At 27.6% G+C, this 19,695-nt stretch overlaps 1 protein-coding gene and 1 long non-coding RNA gene across 2 annotated transcripts; one reads left to right on the top strand and one right to left on the bottom strand.

Annotated features, from left to right (window-relative positions):
* The first annotated feature begins 645 nt into the window (after window positions 1-645).
* On the top strand, window positions 646-5,377 carry LOC131622334 (uncharacterized). The gene is made up of 2 exons (XM_058893369.1): window positions 646-1,518; window positions 5,082-5,377. Exons 1-2 carry the CDS (start codon window positions 1,112-1,114, stop codon window positions 5,122-5,124), a joined length of 450 nt encoding a protein of 149 aa, XP_058749352.1. The 5' UTR covers window positions 646-1,111; the 3' UTR covers window positions 5,125-5,377.
* LOC131622335 (uncharacterized) lies at window positions 3,691-5,240 on the bottom strand. The gene is made up of 3 exons (XR_009289838.1): window positions 5,001-5,240; window positions 4,457-4,908; window positions 3,691-3,966 (listed from the first exon to the last, which is right to left on the bottom strand). It is a non-coding gene; the product is annotated as an uncharacterized LOC131622335 (long non-coding RNA).
* Window positions 5,378-19,695: the final 14,318 nt, after the last annotated feature.

Below are 19,695 nucleotides of genomic sequence, written 5' to 3'. Positions count from 1 at the left end.
AAAATTATATAAAAGAATATTACACCTTTCATTTATCTTTCCTATACAACTTTCTCAGGGCTGGCCCTATAGATGTGCAACAAGTGTCACCGCAAAGGGCCTCAAATAAGTTAGGGCCTCAAAATTACATATTGGCTAAGTTATTTATATATTAAACTAGTAACAAACTCGTGCGTTCGCACGGGTTCTGGTATGCGACGCGGATTTGTTTCAGATGTATATTTTTTAATAAAAAAAAATTCTGGTTACCTGTGAAAAAATAATAATGAATGTATAATTAGTAAAAAAACATTTTGATCAGTAACTTCATGCCCCGTTAATAATCAATATTTTGATCAATAACTTCATGTTCCCGTGTACAAATATTATTTTTGTTTAGGTATTGTTATAGAAAATATCTGGATCAATATCAAATTTTCGTATATAAAAATATTTAGATCAATAATAATTTTTTCTGTATACCATTTTTTGATCAACAATATTTAGATCATAAATTCCATTTGAACGAAGCATAATCAATTAAAATTTTAAATTTTGTTTTTTCTAAAATATGAAACTTAATTAAAAAGCCAATATAAAAAACATTTTGGATTAAAAAATAATATTTAATGTTGTAATTTAAAAAATAATTAGTATTTATTAGAATAGAATTTGATTGTTTGAACTTTTACTTGTACATTAGAAGAAATTTAAGTGGGAGGTAGAGTACAAAGAAAACGGTGAGAGTACAGAGGAAAATTGTGGTACATTTAAACAATATAATTTAGCCAAAATAAATGCATAGAATACAATTGAATAATATGTTTGAATATAATTTAGCTAAAATAAATGCATAGAACACAATTGAGAGAATACACAATAGATCCTCTCCTTCCATCCATCTCTTTCCTTCAACAAAAACACATGCAATTGTATAGAAAGAATTTAAAAAAATGATAAATAAAATAAAAGGGAGAAAATGTTAGAGAGAGATAGAGACATAATGTGAAGGAGAGGGTTGCAGAGAAAATGTTGAAGGAGAGGATTCAAACCCCAATTGAATAATATGTGACAGCGGAGTAACTTCTATTCAAAGTCCAGCATAGAGATGGATGTTACTTTCTAGAGAGAGATGTTCTCTCTTCTCTCTAGAAAACCTCCACCCAAATCTCTAGGGTTTGATGGTGGCCACCTCCCACCTTCATGGTGGTTTTCTCCTTCCACTTTTATGGTGGTTATTTTCCTTATGAAGGGTAGTATCTCTTTCATTCAACCTCACTCTCTTGCTTCTACTAAAACTAAGTCACTCATCGGAGACCCTCTTCCTCCACCACGAACTACTACCAAGTCGCCTTTCTCTCTACCGATGCGATCGCCACCGGAGCCACCACCACTAAGAAATGAAAAGCTTATTAATGTTATTTTAAGAATCTCAAACTCAACAATGGTGGGTGTTCCTCTCTTCACCGGATCTGCTCTAACACATTTGATGTTGACAACTTTTCACCCTCCGCCAAAGTCGACATGGATCTTTTACAGGTTGCAATCTATAACTCTATCAGATCTATCTTTTTCTGTTTTAGTGTGGGCTATTATTTGTTTTTGTGTTTTGGAATATAAGTATGCATTTTAGGTGTTTGATAAAAAGCCTCCAAAGAGTTTTGTGTCTTGGAATAAAACTATCGTCAGTCATCAATTAACCTTTGAACATTCGTTAAAAATGGACAATCTCGAGACTAAAGTTAGTCGAAATGTGCAAACACAAGTCAAAGAAATCATCCTTAATTGAATTTGAAAAAAGACAAGGGATTCTAATTTATATATTGTGACTATTGGTGTTCTTAAGAAAGTGGATGGATGAATGATATGTGATTGTTTCTGGGTAGTTTGTGTTCTCTTAGCTTGTTATCAAACTATGCTTATTATCTTTTATGTCTATGTAATTGTTACTTATAGAGATGTTGCAAGACTATGGATAGGGTATGTCCTATATCATATGTCTCTTAATCCTTGTAATATTTACTGGTTTTTCATCTAATGAAATGGTTTACTATAAAAAAAAAGAGAATAATATGTGACAACTCCATCCCATCCTTCTAATCACTTTTATTATAGGTGTCTTCATTTTCTATTCATACACACTTGTCAAATCACAGTTAATATTTGTATAATCACTCTATTTATTATTATTTAATATTTAATTTATACTATTTATAATAAATTTCGAGTTTAAAATCTATTTAAACATTTTAAATATTTTTGACGAATAATCATAATAAAATTATAATTTTATTAATTTTAAATGATAAAATTAAAGAAAGAATATGAGAGTAGTAATTATCCTTAAAAAAGATAAAATAAAGAAGAAACATGAATAATACGCATCTCTATATACGCATCTCTATCTCTCTTTGTTATATATATATATATATATATATATATATATATATATATATATATATATATATATATATATATATATATATATATATATATATATATATATATATATATATATATATATATATATATATATATATATATATATATATATATATATATATATATATATATATATATATATATATATATATATATATATATATATATCAATTGAGGGGAGTTTTATAATGAGAGTGTTAAAACCTAACCATTAGATTAAATCAAAAGTTTATAAGTTGTAATATTTAATGTTTAAAACTTTTTTTTAAAATTGATTTTTCCATTTTTTACCAAGACTTTTGAATCTTCTTCTCACAAACATATTAATTTTTAATGAAGTTCGAATATTAACTTTGGAATATTAGATTTTTAAACGGTTATAAAAATAAAATTTGGAACAATATATTAATATAGTTGATAGTAATAAATTATAGGTAAATTATAAAACAACTTTTTACGGTGAAACAATACATTAGATTTGTTGAAAATATATTATATCTTTTAAAATCATTTTAACAAATATTAATAAGTTGATCATTTTTAACCAAATTCAAAAATAGAAAATAATAAAATATTTGAATAATAATATGATAGATTTTAATTATAGTATAAATGATATAAAATAATATTAACATCTTATCATAATTTTAAAATTCAATAATATTAATTATATTTTAACACGTAAATAAGATTTTTAAATGTAGTTAATACAATATATTGAAGTAGATGTAAATTACAATCAATGTTTAATTATATCACATAAACTCTGACAACTATATAAGTCAATTTTTGATTATACAAAAAAAAAATATAAGTGTAATTTATACATTAAAAAAAGGTTCAACAATGAAAATAAACCACTTTATTATGAAAATAAAAATTAGTTAATTTTAGGTTCCTATACCCTTTATTACCAATATCTATTTACGATTGTACTATCATTTTGTCTATTAAAATATGAGTACTAATTGTATGTTGTACTATCATGTCTATTTTTCCACCATTTGATTGTATCATTCAGGCCTAGTTTAAAAGAAAAGGTAAAAAAAATTGAAAATGTGAACTTTCTCGAATAAATCAAATGCTTCTAATTTTTCAAAAGATATAACCATTAGCACTTGATACAATAAAATTGATTTTATAAAATCATTATTAAATATGTAGAATATTACCATTAATATGTCATTAAATCTTCATTAAATATCCATTAATCTCAAATTTTCAATATTATTTTCTTATGAATTCAAAAGACTTAGCCATCCTGTAAAAATAAAAGAAAAAATAGATGCAGTAAGTATGTTGATATGTAAGTTCACACAATTTTTTATGTAAATTTAAGGAAATCAAAATACTTTAACATCAATAACAATGAATAAGTGAAATAAAAAATTAAAACACTATAACATAAAAAAAAACTATTTTGGAAGAAAAAAATTCAAATAACAAAAGATTTGAAGAAGTGAGAAGATCGGTGACGTGACCCGTCTTTGAGAAGAAGTGAGAAGATTTGTGACAAGACCATCTTTGAGACTTGGTTATATTTACCTGCATAAAAACATATATATGTGACTTGACCATTTTTTAGATTTGCTAAATTTGATGTATGATTTCGTCACCTATTAAAATAAATAAAAAAGAAACTATAGTAACAATTTATGAGTATGGAAGAAGATGCAGAAGAATATGTCATATAAAACCAAATATTTGTTTAGAAATAACATGATTTAATACAAATCAGAATAGAAGTTCCAAAATACATCATTATACTTCGTGTGTAATTTATTTTGGGACTGAATAACACATAATCAATAGAATAATTTGTTAATATTAATTTAAGAAGACTTGTTTAGCCTAAAATCAATTTTATAAATCAAACAAAAATGATAATTTGTCTATGATATATTTCATCAAATAGTTCAATCGACACCATTGATACTCAATGATGTAGAATATTTTATTTTTTTACTAATCACAAAAGTGGCAATTAATCTTATAGTGTCAACTCATGGATAATAAAAATTCAAAAATAACAAACCTGTTTTTAAGCAAGCATCACTAGTAGCATGTGGGGACTCTAGAAATTTCAACACCTTCCCAAAAATTCCATCAAGCTACAATTACTTTCTCACCTTAACATCAACCATAAAACCAATCATGCAAAAAATTAATCAAAAACAACATTTTATATTGCAATACTAAGTTTATTTCAAAATTCACTTTTCATAACAATCCATTAATCATTACAAAAATAGTTAATAGAAGATAATAGGATATAAAAACGTAAAATCAATAGAGATAGAAAAAGGAAAAAAAAGTTCATTAAGAAAGAGAACCGAAAAAAAGGAAAAATGAAATCTTGTTAATAGAAAAAACTCATAAATAACATGCTATAGAATAAATAGAAAGATAAACACTGAAAAGGGAGTTAAGGGAAAAAACTCATTGAGGAAATATATTTGTTATGCCTCATTGATGAATAGCAATGACCTGAAAAATAAAATAATGAAAAAAGGGGTAAAGAAAATAACTCAGAAATCTATAAAGCCTAACACTTGAAGATGAAGGTTAAAAATAAATACTTTTTTAAGATCTGGAAGTTTAGATTACAGATATGTTCGTTTTGATTTCATATCTAATGATTTCGGTGGTTTTAATTTCAGATTCGGTGGTTTCGTCGGAAGCCGTTTCAGATCCGAAAGATGAATAAGAAGAAAAATATTTGGTGAAGAGTAATGAAAAGCAACTGAAAAATAGAAAAACGAAAATTCAATTAGTTAATAAAACATGCAAAATAAATAAATGTTTGTATAAGAAGCTTTACTCCATTGATGATGAATGAAGTGATGAAGAAGATGATGTCTCCAGTTGTGAGGAAGAAGATTGAAATCAAAGAGAGAAGTGAAAAAGAAAAAAAAAACATAGAAAATAGGAGAGAGGTTTGAGAGAAAAGTGAGAAGGTAGGCAGTAATAGCAGTAATGATACGCCTAGGAAATAATAGTACTCCCTCTGGTCCCATTTATAAGAAAAGATTCTCTTTTTAGATACATTGAATAAATAATGTATCTGGACAACATACTATCTAGATACATTATTTATTCAATGTATCTAAAAAGAGAATCTTTTCTTATAAATGGGACCGGAGGTAGTATAATTTTGAAAATCTGATATGCTTTCAAAGCAAAAAAAATAGCATTAATAGAAGGAAAATCTGAGTTGTTATCAAATCAAAAGTTGAGCTTGTTAGTTAAGGCATCCATGTGGCATCATTTGGAGCAAGCAGGGTAGTTTAGGTATTTCAAGAACATCTTATTTTCTTATATGATAGATACTTCATTCCATGATACTACAATATTGATATTGATGAGTGGTCCAGTGGGCGTGCGTGAAGCTTCCAAGACGGAATAAAGAGGTCTGCCCTCCGTTCGATTCCTGTAAAAAAATATTTTGACATTTTGAAAATATAAATTAAAAAGTCTATAACGTAGCCTTGTAAAGGCTTAAATGCCATTGTGAAATTACAAATTAATCTACATATTAGATTAAGATTATTATAAGAGAAAAGGGGTGATGCACGTATCCAATTAAATTATTTTTTATTTAAAAAAACTTAATGACATGGCACAATTATGATTTTCTATTGAATGACAGTGTAAATATTTTATTATAAATATTTTATTATTCTGTTATATGCTTTTTTTTAGATTTTAAAATATCATTTAGATTTAATACTATTTAGAGATAAAGTTATAAAAAAATTATTTTAGAATAATAAATATTTAAGTAAGTCAAAATTATTCTTTTAAATATAAAAAATAATTAACAATAACTTTTAATATTTTAAAAAATTTCATAAAATCAATTTTTTTTAAAATCTATATGAAACAAAGTCTTACTCTATTTTTTGAGTAAAAAAATATTTTAACAAATGATATTTTAAGATATTTCATATATCAACTCAATTATTATGATAAAATATAATGTAATTTTATATCTGGTTTAATTTATAATTTTTATAAAAGATAATATTATTATTATTATTATTATTATTATTATTATTATATATATATATATATATATATGGGACGTATCAAATGAAAACTTTGGTTATTATGAGAACTGAAAACTTTTAATAATAACCGTACGATTTAAAATCAATGCCTCAGATTTCACTCAAATTTTAAAAGACAATAATTAATAGATAGATTCTGATTTAAATACATATCACGTAAATGCAAATCTGAGCATTGATTTTAAATCGTACGTTTGTTATTAAAAGTTCTCAGTTCTTATAATAACCAAAGTTCTCATTTGATACGTCCCCATATATATATATATATATATATATATATATATATATATATATATATATATATATATATATATATATATATATATATCATTCATATCTATAATATTGTAAAAAATAAAAAATATAGTATCATTTATATAAAAAATTATATTTTAAAAATTAGAACAGCGCCTCTGAAAAGTTCGGGCCGGCCCTGAACTTTCTCTAAACCCATACTCAACATTTTCAACCAAAATATTTTAATTAATTAAATTCAAATATTTCTATTACTTTACCTTCTACGATTTATGAGGGGAATAATTAAAATATTTGTTTTAATAATTAAAACGGTTTACTTTACCTTCTACATTTGATGATTGTTTTTAAATTTTTTATCATACACTATCATAATAGTCATTTAATGAGTTTGGTAGTAAGTGATTTTAAGTAAATGATTTTATGATAGATCATTTTTAATAAAATATTTTTTACAATTTTGAATTTTAAAATGAAAATAATATATAAAAAAACGTATGCTTCTAAAATTAAATTAATAATGTTTTTTAAGTTAGTTTTAGTGTATAAAATGTGATGCAAAAATAAGATTATGTTTTACTAAAACTTTTGTCCACGGGAACATCAAGTTATTGATCAAAATATTGACTATTAACGGGATATGAAGTTATTGATCAAAATATTGATTATTAACGGGACATGAAGTTACTGATCAAAATATTTTTTAAGGTACGCAGGGACATGAAGTTATTGATCAAACTAATATTTGTACACGAGAACATGAAGTTATTGATCAAAATATTGATTATTAACAAGACATGAAGTTACTGATCAAAATAATTTTTTGTTAATTATATATTCAATTATTATTTTTTCATGGGTAACCAGATATTTTTCTATTAAAAAATATACATCTAAAACAAATGCGCGTCCCATACCAGAACCCGTGCGAACGCACGGGTTTGTTACTAATTTGAATAAAAAAGTGATAGAATTTTTCAATTAATTTAATTTCTATGATATTATTTTATGTTGTTACCCTCTCCGTCTTAAATTAAAGTCTTTTAAAGTTGTTATCGACACATTAAGAAAAGTAATGATTGAGTCAACAAAAATAAAGTTTTTAGAAAATTAACCTTAACTATTATTGGTTGTTGTATATTGGCAGCGAAACCAGTGATCCCCAAGGGTTGTGTGATATTGCGAAAAAGTATTTTGAGGACTTGTTCCAAGCCGGGAGTGGTGTTTACGAACCGGTGCCTAGATTTGTTAATCACATAATTGTTGATAATGATAACCATCAATTACTATAGCCGCTAACTAGGGAGGAACTTCACACAACTCTCTTTGCTATGCCTCCTGATAAATCTCTAGGGCCGGACGGATTTAATCCTGCGTTTTTTCAGAACTTTTGGGAAGTGTGGAATGATATTTTTGAAGCGGCAACGGCTTGGCTAGAGCGTGGTTTCTTTCCTCCTTCTATTAACGACACTAATATTTGCATGATCCCTAAAGGGGTTAACTCTAAGTCTATGAAGGATTTCAAACCCATTTCTCTGTGTAACATGGTATATAAAATTTTCTCTAAAGCCCTCGCGAACAGACTGAAGAGTCTGTTGGATAAATGTGTGTCCGAGGAACAATATGCGTCTGTAGAAGGAAGATCTATTCTTAATAATGCCATGATTGCTACTGAAGTTATCCACACCTTAAAAAGAAGGACGAAAGGTAATAAAGTGCATCTGGCTCTCAAGATTGATATCAGTAAGGCTTATGATCGGGTGGATTAGGGCTTTCTGCGAGGTGTGTTGGCTAAAATGGGATTCGCTGGCAAATGGATACATTGGATGATGTGTGTGTTACTTCAATTAACTATTATGTTCTTGTTAATTCGGATGTCATTGGACTTATTGAACCAGGAAGAGGATTGAGACAAGGAGACCCTCTGTCACCTTATCTTTTTATCCTTATCTCTAAAGGATTGTCTACCCTCATTAAAGAGTCTGTGGCCAGAGGAGATATTCACGGGGTTCAAATCTGTAGAGGGGCACCTATAGTGTCCCATCTACTTTTTGCTGACGATTGTTTTTTGTTTTGCAGGGAAAACTTTACGGAAGTTAGACACTTGATGAATTTACTTGACATCTATGCAAAAGCGGCTGGCCAAGAGATTAACTTGTCAAAATCAGAAGTCTTCTTTAGTCGTAATTTGAGATTGCCGGTGCAAAAGGACCTAGCCAATATTATGGGAATTCGGCATGTTATGGGAACCGGTAAATACTTAGGGATGTCGTCTATGATAGGGAGGAGCAAGAAGTATATTTTTTCCTTTATTAAGGACCGCATTTTAAGTCGCACCAACTCTTGGAAAGGGCGGTCATTATCCAAAGTTGAGAAAGAAATTATGATCAAATCGGTTCTATAAGCTATACCGGCTTATATCATGAGTATCTTTATCCTTCCGGATGTGGTGGTAAATGAGATTGAGATGATGTTGAATTCTTTTTTGTGGGGTGGAGGATCTAATAGTAAGGGGATAAGGTGGATGGCTTGGGATAAACTGACTTGTTCGAAAGATGTGGGTGGCTTCTCTTTTCGGGATTTTAAGGCTTTTAACTTGGCCATGATTGCTAAGCAAGGATGGTTTCTTATGGAAAATCCACATGCTTTAGTGTCCATCATTTTTAAAGTGAGGTACTTCCCGAGAACTAATTTATTCGAAGCTAAGTTGGGTTACAATACTAGTTATGTTTGGCGGAGTATTTGGAAGGCCCGACGGGTCCTTACTCTTGGGTTGTCAAACTCGCGGGTAGACTCGTAAACTCGTACGAGTTTACGAGTCTAGGAAGCAAAAACGAGTAAACTCGCACATAGAATCTTTTGATAGACTCGAGTAGACTTCGGTAGACTCGCATAAACTCGTATAGACTCGCGATTCTATAGTGAGTTTACGAGTCTATAAATTTTTCTTGCATTTTTTTTATTTTCAAGTAAACCCAAAAAAAAGCCCAAATTTCCCCCAAAAGATTTATATTATTGAAATAAAACCTTATTATTTTTGCTTGTACAAGAATTAGAAAGTCTCTCTCCGAGTCTCTGATTTCAGCAAAGTTTCTTTCTCCTTTCACCGACGACGTACATTTGTTTAGTCTCGTGCTTTGTTCGTGTTCATTATCGTAAATCAATCTTTCGTTGTGTAAGTATTTTCTTGTTTGTTTCACTTATATGTTTATGTCGTATGTTCTCTTGTGTAAAGGTGATGTGCCATTGTTTAATCAGGTCCACTGATTCCAATCCCCATATATCAATTTGATGTGACCAAATAGTTTATAAAATTTATGATTTAAAAAAAACAACGTTTTTGAATGTTTTGAAATAAAATATTGCTATAGTTTTGACATAATTGTGATTTACGAGTTATGATGAAATGCATTGCTCACAGTTTTGAAAAAATGAAAACTTGCTATAATTTTTACTAGTTAATTAATTATTGATAATAATTATAAGGAACCTACGTACCAAGTGTTCTAAGAATCTAGGGTGAGTGGGTGACTTTGATGATACACACATAAAAGCTCCTCAATGTAGAATAAGTTTTGACATAAGGCTAGAACAATTTGAACAAAGCCATAGTTTTAAATTGCGGTCGCAAATAAGGTTGCGAATATTGTGATTGCAATCATTGTGGTTGTTGTGATATGCATTGATATTGGTGGTGATGATTTTATTGGAGCTTTGGATGTTTAAAGCCATTCGCATACATGTTTTACGATTTTTTGTTTTATTTTACGTAGTAGCCAATTAAGAAGAAATTAATACTTTAAGTCTTTAACTACATACTTTGCTGTTTTGTTTGTTTTATTATCAAGTTTTTTGTTAAGAAATTTGCTATGGAATATGAATTTAAATTTTGATGTTAATCGGTGTTCTATTATATATATTTGTGTCATATATGAGGTATTTATAAGAATTAAAATATATTTGTGTGTCATGTATGCGTCACTTGCAGGTTTTTGAAAGTCATTTTTAATTTTCCACAGACTCGTACGAGTTTGCGAGTCGAGTCTGTGAGTCGAGTCTACGGTCCCTTTACGAGTCTCAATAGACTCGCGAGTTTGACAACCTTGCGTGGCGGATTGGTAATGGTAGAAACATAAGGGTTATGAATGAACCTTGGCTGCGAGGAAGTAGAGAGGGTTGCTTGATGGGACCTCAAAACCAAGGTGTGTACAATTTAACCGTTAATAATCTTTTGTTGCCTAATGTTAAACAATGGAATATGAGGATTTTATGCGATTTGTTTAACTATTCAGTTGTCAGAGATATCCTACATGTTCTGTTGGCAGAAGAAGTGATGGAAGATCGCTTGGTTTGGAAAGAAGAAGTTAACGGTAATTATAGTGTTCGGTCGGGTTATAGACTTTGGAGGAAGCGTCAGGAAAGAGTTAACTCGGAAAGGGGAGGATTAAATTGGAGTAGTATTTGGAAAATCACAGCCCCAACTAGAGTAAAACATCTTATTTAGAGAATTTGTAGTGATTGTCTCCCGTCAAAGGTGCGTCTCATTCATTACCATGTGCCGTGTACTCCAACCTGTCAGCTTTACGGTAATAATTATGAGGATGATTGACATGTATTTTTTTATTGTTCGGAAACTAACTCTTGTTGGCAGACGACGGGTCTTCTCGATATTATATCCGCCTGCGCTCCATACTTTTCAAGATATCAAGTCCCTTATCCTTGACATTTGTTCTAAGGAGGATAGGAAAACTGCGGGGAGAGTTGCGATTATGTTGGAAGGTTTATGGAAGAATGAGAATAACTTTGTTTGGTACAACGAAAAGGAAGATGCATCTAAGCTTGGTTGGCTAGCCTTCCATAAGTGGCAAGATTGGTTTCTAGCTCAAAATCTTCGGGAAAGGCATTCAGATAACTGAGATTTGGTTACTTGGAGTCCTCCTTCTATTGGTTGTTTCAAATGTAATGTGGATGTCACCTTTAATCAGCGTGTCGGAACTACGAATCGAGGTCGGTGTATTCGTAACGATCATGGTAACTTTATTGCTGCATGTAGTGCTAGGGATAGTTGCACTTTCTCCGTGTTGGAGGCGGAGGCCTTAGCTATTAAGGAAGCTATCCAAGCAGCCTCTAATCTTCATAACCTACCCGTGATTTTTGAAAGTGATTCTCAACATGTGGTCAAAGCCATTAGTTCCAATTCGATTGGTAATTCGGAGTTTATTTCAATTAAAAAATCGATTAAGTTGTTGTTACTAGAGTTTCCTAACTTTGAGGTTAAGTTTATAAAGCGTCAAGCGAATATGGTTGCCCATATCCTTAGCTAAGGCGGTCAATTCTTGGACTCGATGTTGTATGTTTGATGAGATTCCTCATTGTATCACTTCATATTTGATTAATGAAAGTAATTAAGTTTGTTCTTGTAAAAAAAAACTTTTAAAGAGTGTAAACAATAATTATTAAGAATAAAATTGATAAAAATTAATTAATATTACAATAAAAAAAGTAAAAAACTATTATTTAGAGACAACTTTTTTTACTAGAAAAACACTTATTTTGAGATAGAGGAATACATTATAAAACGTTTTATACCCAAATCACCCATTTATATTATTTGTGTAATTTAAATAAAAATCAAACAATAACTAAATCTTGCCTGGCAATTATAGTTATGGATCCGTTTGTTTTGATTTTTTTTAAAAAATTGATTTTTATAGCATTGTATAATTGTGTAAAAAATATTTTAAGAAAAGTTTTTACAAAAATTTTAAATAAAAATTTGGTTTGAATAGTTAATTTTAAAATATTATTTTAAATATTTTATCATTTTATTAATTTTTTTCATATCAAAATTTTAAAAAATCATTTAATTTTGAATTTTTTTGAAATAAATTTTTATAAAAATTATTTTTTAAATACAATTTTTTTAAAAATTTGCGATTTTGATTATGTTTTAATTTTCTATAATATATGTTTATTTATAAGATGTCAAAATTAGTTTTTAATTTAAAAAAAAAAGAATTTGTAATATTTTGAAAAACAATTTTTATAATTTATTTTTCAAAAATACAAAGAAAAATTTTATTTTCTTAAAACTGAAACAAACAGGTTCAAACCGTGTAAAATTCATTTTAATGTAAGTGTATATTAATGAATTAATGTTTTAAATAATATAATTTATGTAAATATTTTTAATAGACTAATTTAAAAAATTTTACAACTCGATCTAAAAAAAGGAATTTTTACAATCTCATCCTAATACATCTTCATAAATGAATAGGAAAATAGTTTAACGATCCATTGACTTAAGAATTAAAAACCAAGGTTTGAACAACCAATTGTTAGTTGCTCCAGTGATGATTGGCGCTAGACTTAGTAGGGAGAACCACGGTTCGATCCCCGCAACTGCGATCAGGAGGGAGATGAAACCACTTGATGTCAGAACTCGCCCAGTGGGTAATGACTACTTCTAATAAGGTGTAACACATTGGTGAAGGTTTGTTTACAAGAAGTTAAGCATGGAGGGTTATATGGTGAGGTGTTTTTTGATGCATGCCAAAACATTACAATATCGTGGGTGATACACATGTTGCATAGAGAACTTGTGACAAAGGATGAGAGAATAGAGAACTACAATATTGTTATGCTTTCTGTTCCGTTGCGGAATGTTACATACCCATCCCGTTTGGTTACTAGAGATGGGCCAACCAGTGATATGCCCAATGAGTCTAATGATGTTGGGCCAGTCAACACCAAATCCAAACGTGTCATTCATACACTAGGAGGATTTAACATGTCACTACTCAATTAAATATGGCACCCTCCAAATACAATGAAAAGACCAAAATATCCAACATGTAAATTTTTTAAAATATTTTTAAATTTATGTGACATTTTAAATTTCTGGGAATCTTAGAAAATTATATATCGGGAATTTTAAAATTTCTGGTATTTTATAATTTTTCTAATTTTTCCCTTTTTTAAATTTGTTTCAGTGAAGGGGTACCGAAAACTTAGCAGGGGTACCAGAAATTTTGGTTGTACTGGAAATTTCGAAAGAGTCTACCAAAAATTTTGTTCGAAAATTGTTTGTGTTTCATTAGAGGCATTTCTAGAATAAAGAAAAATGAGGGGTGCCATATATAATTTTAACGGTAACATGATAAATCCTCGTACACCAGTGAAGCTCAAGGACTATGTGTTTTAGAAGTGAAATTAGCTTAGGGTTCTAGAAGGAGATTTAGGAATAAATTCTAGTTCTGAGTAGGGATAGGAATAGGCTGGACCGAGTTAGGCTTTGCCAAACCTGAGTCTGACCTGCTAAAATATTCAAAGCCTAAGCCTGACCTGTAGCCTATCATAGGTTTACTTTTTTGACCTGAGTCTGGCCTTTTTGAAGGCCGGATTGACGTGTTAGCTTACTTAAAAGCCTATTTCATTTGAACATTTGTATATAAGTCATTCAACTCAAACTTATATAGACTAACAAATTAAAAAATAAGTGAGATTGAATGTTTGTTTGCATTGACTTATTTGAGTTTATCTAGTAGCATAAATTTTGTGATACTATTTGTTTGAAAAAACTTATGGAAGTAACTTATGACATTGTTAGTAAGATTTTTTTTTCATCTTTTTTTCATAATTTCATAATATTTATTTTTATATTTTAATTCAAAATATAAAATAGAATATAATAATAATAAGATTATTCAAATTTATTTAAATAGGCCAGCCTCATAGATTTAAAAGGCTTTTTATATGACTTATATCTAGCCTTTTTAGCTAAACAGGCTTATAAAGAAGCCTAGGCTTTCTCAATATATATAAAAAATTTGGCTTGACGTAGGCCTACGTAGGCAGGGCCGTAGGCTTTTGTTAGTCGTTCTGACCTATTCCTACCCCTAGTTGTGAGGCAGTTGAAGACTCTATTTTATATTTACATATTTAAAAAATATATAATGAATAATATACAAATATTCAATTGAAAAGTGATTTATTTATTTTTTATAAAAAAAATTAGGTTTGTATTTTTCAATTCAAAAGGAAGACTTTTTTTTTATTCTTCCACTAACGATCATACTTAAAAAGTGTCATTAGGACACTTATTAGTCTGCTCAAATTTCTCAATAAAATATTTTGTAGAAATTCTTTCATCATATCACATATAATAAAAAATATTTTGTTAAATTTAATATGTTATATAAAGTCATACCGAAAGTTCCATAAATACAACTTAAATAGTAAAAACTTGTAAACATTTGATATGAAGTAGAGCAGGTTTGTATTTATAATTTTTTATTTTTCAACATTTAATGTATGTGATTATTGCAGCTATGCACTTTATAATATAAATAACAATACTGATTTTATTTCAAATAAATATTTAATCATATTTGAAAACACATCATTTTGATGTATATAAAAACATATCTTATGATACAACTTATCTGTGAAAAAAATTAAAAATAATTTTACTTTATCACAATATTTACTTTTCTTGGTGAAGAAAATATAATCACTTAATTTTCTGTTCTCACAAAATTTCTTTTAAGAACAAAAATCAACTAATTGGGCCCAATCAGAGTTTGTAACTGGGCCGCAGTTGTGAATGTCCAGACAATCTTATCTTGAGAAATGTTGAGATACAAAGGATTTTTGGAAAAAAATTTGGTATGCACTGTCAAATTTCTGGTACAACTTACCGGAAATTCTAATTCATAAGAAAATTTCCGATACATCATACTGTAAATTTTAGTTAATTTGAAATTTTCGGTACATCATAACTGGATATTATAGTTAATTTCAAATTTTCGGTATCACAGTTTTTTTTTTTAAATATCGGAAATTTCGAAAAATCCAATAAAAACTCACAGAAATTTTAAAAATCCAGTATTTTTTTTGAAATTTTCGATAAAAACATATATTTTTTTAAAATTAATAATTTTAGACAAGAATATCTTAATATATATAAATGGAAGGTTGTCATGATGGCAACCCTAGCCACGTGTCATCATGATAGCTATTCCCTAGCCACGTGTCACCATGATAGCTATTCTTAACAAAAAAACTCTAATGTGTTATTTACTAAATTGACCCTATATTAAAAATAAATAATAATAATAATAATAATAATAATAATAATAATAAAAATAATTTATCAAATGACTTTTTTTAATATTTCTTTAATTTTAATAGTAATAATATATTTTGGTGTAAATTATTATAAAAATTGAATTTGTCTCAATTTTATTCTGGGGCTAAATCATATATTTAATTTTATATAATTCAAATTTTAATCTTGGCATTTAATAAAATATATTTTTTATTTATATAAGTTAGTACGATAATTTTTAAAGTTCAAATTACTAATTTTTTAAAACTTTTAAACTGTTTTTGAAAATTAGTTTATCAAATAATTTTTTTTATATATCATAAGAAATATTAAAAAATATTAATAAATATCTTTCAATATTATTACTATTATATATATATATATATATATATATATATATATATATATATATATATATATATATATATATATATATATATCTTTTCTATTTCATAACCACCTACAACTTTTTAATTTTTAGTTTTTTTTCATCTCTTTAATTATTCATTAAAGGTGCCATAAATTACTATTTTAATGCAATATTTTATTTCTGTTTTTTTCGGTTACTATTTTTTATTAATGGGTAAAATATCCAACGTGATATTTCTTCTTCCAACTTCTACGATAATTTCACATTTGGTGCATCCTTCTCCTTATACAGCAGTTACAAAATAGTTTATCTTCCATAAGCAAAAAAACGGTTCCTATAACCGTTACATATCACATATCCCATAAATAACCGTAAATCTAATAACTTCATTTGCAGATCTAGATAGACTTTTTTTCAAATCTGTCTGCTTATCAACTTCATCCGATCGCTTCAACTTTGACAAGAGAAAAAAGTGCAAATAGGGTTTTCAAATCACTTTGCTAGGGTTTCCACCAAAACTCATATTCTCACCATCATCTTTCTTTTATTCTTCCTCTTTCTTTTTCATGCTCTTTTCTTAACAAGTTTGTGTTATTTAGTGGTGCTGGAAACTAATTTATCTGAATTTTGTTACGGGTTGATCCCAAGTCTATATTATGTGAGTTTTTTAAATTGGGTCAGTGTGTTAAGGGCTTCAAATGCAAATTTTTACCTGATTTGAATGTGGTTCATTGATGTTTTTTTTGTTTGTTATTGTTTTGGTTTTGATGAATTTTCATTTTTTTGTTTGTTATTGTTTTGGTTTTGATGAATTTTCTTTTTTTTTTTCTGGCGAGGAATGACAAGAATGACAGCCACATTGGAGAGAGTGGAGGAGTCAAACCAAAATGAGAATAATCAGAACAATTGGGATTTGCAAGCATGTTGTGCAATTGATTTGTCCTATTATTTTCAATATAGTAAAGTTGATTGTCATTTTATTTTCAATATAGTAAAGTTGATTGTCATTTTATTATTCTAATTAATTGGTATTCGAAATTTGATAATAATGCTAATAAATAAAATATTTATTTAATAAAAGTTAATATGATCTAATTAATAAAATAAAATTAATAATAGTGCTAATAAATAAAATATTTATTTAATCAATACTATATGATCTAATTAATAAAATAAAATTAATAATTGCATATTCAACCATTTGTGTATTATATAGATTTATTACATGTAAATATTTTATATATAGAATAACGTGATGTACTAGAACGTAATTTCATAATTGTGCTTTTGAAATTGTAATAGCTACATATTTTTCACTACTGTAGTGAAAATTATTTTTTTCTCAAATTTGATATTTTTAGTATATTAACTATAAATATGCAATTGTTGTTGACATAAATATATTTATTTTAAATCTAATTTTTTTTTATTTCTACTATATTACGATTATTACAATTATATTCATCTGTACAAAAATTAATATAAATTATAAATTAAATGTTAAACTTATTAAAGTTCAAGTAGTAATATTTTTATACTCTTAATGTTTTAATATATAAATGCAACCATAATAGATATTATTGTTTCTAATTAAAAAATTAAAAGTATAATTTCAAACATAAGCTAAATGGACTATAAACTAATTTTATAGGTAAATATAAAAATTTAATATGAATTATTATAAAATAATGTAATTTTATTTCTAATATATCCGTGCGGAGCACGGGTGGACAATCTAGTAATGCTAAACTGAAAGATGGCATGTTTAATTTTAGGGTTGATATTTCTTGACAATCAGGGCCGGCCCTGTGGGTGTGCAAGGAGTGCCACCGCACAGGGCCTCGACATTTTAAGGGCCTCAAATTTTGTTTTTGGGCTTAATATAAATATAAAGTTAAACAATATATAAAACTAGTTGCAAAAAATCCTATCACATTTCTTAACGTTTAATTTTCATTTTAATAAAAGATCCTATCACATGAATCGTTTTTTAAATTTATTGGGCCACATAATCAATTTTTTTTCTTTATTATTACATAATATGAATATAAATTATTGAAGTCAATCTCTTATATTTTATCTATCATCTATCATATATATTTTTAAAGTTGCATTGCTTAATAATATTTTTAGTAATATTTTAAAATTTAAATAAATTTATAATTATAATTATTTTATTTAATTCTTTATTAAATATATAGTAAATTAAATTATTTTATTTAAAAGATATTTAAACTTATTTTAGCCTAATTTTTTCACTAATTTAAATTTTCCTTTTATTATATCAACTTTTGATTTATTTATATATAGTACAATTTAAAAATTTTACGGGTTTTATAGATGTATACAAAATTTTAAAATGTACGTACATTTTGAAAATATATTTATTTTTTTTACTATTGTCAATGGATACGTTAATAAATTTGATATAGAAGTTGTGAGATTGAAAATTTATAATTCACATTGTTGGTTGTTTAATAATTAAAATACTTTGTTATTAACATTGTCGAAATTGTTCAAAGAATTATTTTTTTCAGGTATATAACTTTTCTATTAATTGAAAAATTGTATGAATAGAAAAATGCGAAAAACAAAACTTTAATGAGTCAAATTTTTACACAATAATTCTATATATTTATTTTTCTATATATTTAATTTTTTTTTTTTACAGTTTAAAGAAATATGATTTTTTTTTATTTGTTGTGTTTTCATCTATTAAGGGCCTAATTTTAAAATAGAACAGGGCTTCCAAATTATTTGGGACGGCCCTGTTGACAATCTTATCCTTCATTTCCTCCTAACTTAATAATAAGTTTACTTTTTACACTATATCAGTATTCTGGATTTGTTATAATATGTTTTTTTTAGTATTTTGGGCTAATATATTTTTAATTTTTATTATACAATTACGATCGTTTAAATTGAGTTTTTATATAAACCTATTTAATTGTAATTCTAGTAATGTTGCACCACGTTATTAGTAAATAAAAGGGTTAATAGTAGTTTACCCCCCTGTAATATGAGCGTGTTTTGATTTACCCCCCTACCGTTGCCAAAGGCGGGTTTTGGCAACGGTTTTTTTGAAAAAACCGTTGTCAAATGGTAGGGAGGGGGCAAAAACAAAATTCGCTAACATTACAAGGGGGTGAATTACTATTAACCCTAAATAAAATGAAGATGCACTTCAAACAACACTATAATACAAAATCGGAAACTTTCCGCTAAGGATTAAATGAGAGAATTTCTTTGGCCACCTCCTTACCTTCTAGTCCACCTCCGGTGAAAAACCCAGAATACCCCTGACTTCAGAAATGCATTTCCGAAATGCAAGAAAAAGGTGTTTTCGGAGATGCATCTCCGAAAGCGCCTTTTTTTAAAAAAAATTTGACTTATTTCGGAAATGCACTTCCGAAAACAGCATTTCGGAAGTTCATTTCTGAAATACTGCGCGTTTTGCAGATTAAGCAAAA

The sequence above is a fragment of the Vicia villosa genome, unplaced genomic scaffold, assembly GCF_029867415.1.
Source record: "Vicia villosa cultivar HV-30 ecotype Madison, WI unplaced genomic scaffold, Vvil1.0 ctg.000029F_1_1_1, whole genome shotgun sequence".
Classification (NCBI taxonomy): domain Eukaryota; kingdom Viridiplantae; phylum Streptophyta; class Magnoliopsida; order Fabales; family Fabaceae; genus Vicia; species Vicia villosa.
This window is presented reverse-complemented; position numbering and strand designations above follow the sequence as displayed.

What these genes read in the sequence shown, in the direction of transcription:
- LOC131622334 (XM_058893369.1), top strand. Translation starts at nt 1,112, where the DNA reads ATGTTCTCTCTTCTCTCTAGAAAACCTCCACCCAAATCTCTAGGGTTT. An exon ending in TCGACATGGATCTTTTACAG is followed by an intron (nt 1,519 to 5,081) that starts GTTGCAATCTAT and finishes TTTTAATTTCAG; the next exon opens with ATTCGGTGGTTTCGTCGGAA.